The sequence below is a fragment of the Salvia splendens genome, chromosome 8 (assembly GCF_004379255.2).
Source record: "Salvia splendens isolate huo1 chromosome 8, SspV2, whole genome shotgun sequence".
Lineage (NCBI taxonomy): Eukaryota > Viridiplantae > Streptophyta > Magnoliopsida > Lamiales > Lamiaceae > Salvia > Salvia splendens.
In genome coordinates this window covers 24,048,943-24,051,847 of record NC_056039.1, presented here as the reverse complement: position 1 = coordinate 24,051,847, position 2,905 = coordinate 24,048,943, and the positions used below count along the sequence as shown (strand labels likewise).

Genomic DNA, 2,905 nt, shown 5'->3' with positions numbered 1-2,905 from the left:
TAAATTATCTAAATATTTTGATTCAAATTTTATAAGACAGATGAAAACTTGATCAAATTTCTTAACATAAAAAATGGTTAGCTTAATATTTGCGTCTTATACCAACACGTTAAATATCAAGATCTATGATGTGATGAATTATATATATGTATGTTTCAGCTGCTTGAAGTTTGTTTCATTGATTTAGTCAATATTTTTAGCTACTTGTATAATGTAATAGCAAGTTTAAATCATATAGTACTCCCTTTGTCTAGCTACTTGTATAATGTAATAGTAGCATAAATCATATAGCATTTCCTTTGTCTATGAATAAATGTTCAGCACGAATTTTTAAAACTTTTACGAAAACGACACTAATAAAGGAATATCGTTTTAATCCAAAGAGAATTATTATTAATATTATTTATTATTGTGCATGTTGAGAAATTGAAGATGGTTTATCACCATACATGGTGAAGTAACATACAAGGTTAAATAAACCACATTTTAGTCTGCAAATCTTTGACAGTTTTTTCGTACAGCTTAAATGCTCCGGCTAGATAAGTGCTGTTGATGGCGGGTTTGGCCGCGAAAACAGAGTCGGGGACGAAAATAAATCCCGGATTCTGGCTATTGAAGGAGGCCGTTATGACACTCTTCCCCCTAGCTACGTTGCGCACGGTGTGAATGAGGCCGAAAGGGATGATGGTGACATCACCTTTGTTAAGGACTTTGCTATAATATTTGTAGTCTGGGTATGATGTTACAAATCCGACTTCCATTGTACCTTCCAAGACATAGATGATCTCCGATGCCCTAGGGTGTGTGTGGGGCGGCAAGAACCCATTCGGTGCAAACTCCACGCGTATAAATGTCTGGCCCATAGTGTTAAACCCCGGTATTGTAGCTGCAGATGCAAAGACGGGGGCAACGCCGTACGAATTAAAGGGTCTGGGCCGATCCAGACCGGTCATGGAGAAGTCATTCGCGGTAACAAATTTAGGGTCCTTGCATTTTCCTGTTGAATATTATTGTGTTATTTAATACTCCCTACGTTCTATGTTAATAGAGTTATTCCATTTTTTGCACTCGTTTTGAAAAGAATCGTAATTAATAGTTAAAGTATATATATAGTAAAGTAAAAGCGACAATAATGTAGTCAAGAGTCTCATCTATATTATTCTCATTTTTACTTTATTTTATATACTTTTTAATTATTTATTATGAACTTTTCAAAACAGAGTGCAAAAAAAAAGACTCAACTTTCTTGGGACGAGGGAGGGCAATTATTTTGAAAAATTATACTCTATATAAATAAGAAGGTAGAGATACCGATTCCGGTGGGATCTGTGACGCAAATATCTAGAAGAGGACGAGTGTCGAAGGCCAAGGAGATGCAAATGGAATTGATCAAGGCTAATGTGATACACAAGATTGCAGAGGAAGCCATTTAGATTTATTATTGAATGCTTATGATTTGCTTGTTTGAAGCGATTAAAGCATCCTCTATTTATAGAATTTATAGAAGTGCTTCACTAATATTGGAAAGCTGTTCATTTGAAAAATGTAAGAAAGAAATGATGAAATATTGAATTATCCTCCAAAATTAAATATGTCTAGAAACTCACCTATTTATTTGCCAACCCTATATTCTACTACCTCTAATAAACACATGTTTGTAATTGTGGGAGTGTGTGATCAAATATTAACTAATTTACAGTAATAACTAATAACTAATTTTACTATTTTTATATTAAAAATATCAACACAAAGACATACATTTATCAATCTTCTTGTATTGATAAACTTATACCTGTGTTGATATTTAAATTTACATGTTGTATTGATATAATTATGTTTTTGTGTTGATAATTTTAATACATAGAATTGAAAGTTAATATTAGTTATTACTGTGAATTAGTATTACCCTAATGCGACCCTGACCCTAAGTTGTTATTGAACAACTTTCATTTTTTGTGTAAGTAGTTAATAATTTGTTGTTTATTTGATAAATTTTCTTCTTTGGGTACAAATTTTGTTAAATCATAGTTGTAGCTTAAGCTGACTTTCAAGTTCTAAACAAGTTAATGCGCCTAATTTCATTTAATTAAGAATTAGAGAGACAATATAGATAATTAGATAGTATAGACCTCCTAAAAGCATGTAACGAGTAGGGTTTTGATTTATGCAAAACTCATTCTTAATACAAAAATGCAGAACCAAGCATACAAAGGTCATTTTTAGGTTATCGTAAACTTATTTTTACGTCATTATAGTAAGGATGACATAAATTGATCTTAACATGACCTCAAACTCAAATTTTATAATATGACCTAAAATTGCTTGATAATAAACCTAGGGGTTAGCAAAAAAAACCGGAAACCGAATATCCGAACCGAACCAAACCAAACCGAAATTTTGAAATTCGGTTCGGTTTTGAGAATATAAAAATTTTGGTTTTTCGGTTCGGCTCGGTTCGGTTAGGGAGAAGAAAAAAACTGAAAAACCGAATTACTATATTTTAAATAATATTATATATATATATATATATTCTAATAATTTAATATATTATATAATATATAATAGATATATTCTTTTAATATATTCTTCCATATAATATGTATAGTATATTATATATATTATTAATTTTATATATTATATATATATAGGGATGTATTCATATCCTTTATTCCATTTTTTGTTCTATTGTCCAACTGAATCTCGGCCCTTCATTTTCAAGATCTGATGGGCGAAAATAATGTCTCATGAATTTAATTTAAATGATTAAAAAATCGAAAAGGTCAAAATTGGGATACACAAATTAGTTTGTTATGGTAACTTCCTTGATTATCTCTATCAAAGACCACAACGGTTATTCTCCACGATTTCACGCTGCAATTTGTCTTCTCTCCCTAAACTTTCAGCG

General features: G+C 31.0%; 1 protein-coding gene across 1 annotated transcript; it reads right to left on the bottom strand.

The window, feature by feature from the left end:
• Positions 1–370: 370 nt before the first annotated feature.
• LOC121744462 (germin-like protein subfamily 1 member 11) lies at positions 371–1,472 on the bottom strand. The gene is made up of 2 exons (XM_042138009.1): positions 1,312–1,472; positions 371–997 (listed from the first exon to the last, which is right to left on the bottom strand). The coding sequence occupies exons 1-2, from the start codon at positions 1,427–1,429 to the stop codon at positions 471–473; spliced, it is 645 nt and encodes a 214-aa protein (XP_041993943.1). The 5' UTR covers positions 1,430–1,472; the 3' UTR covers positions 371–470.
• Positions 1,473–2,905: the final 1,433 nt, after the last annotated feature.

What these genes read in the sequence shown, in the direction of transcription:
- LOC121744462 (XM_042138009.1), bottom strand. Translation starts at nt 1,429, where the DNA reads ATGGCTTCCTCTGCAATCTTGTGTATCACATTAGCCTTGATCAATTCC. An exon ending in CACAGATCCCACCGGAATCG is followed by an intron (nt 998 to 1,311) that starts GTATCTCTACCT and finishes AATATTCAACAG; the next exon opens with GAAAATGCAAGGACCCTAAA.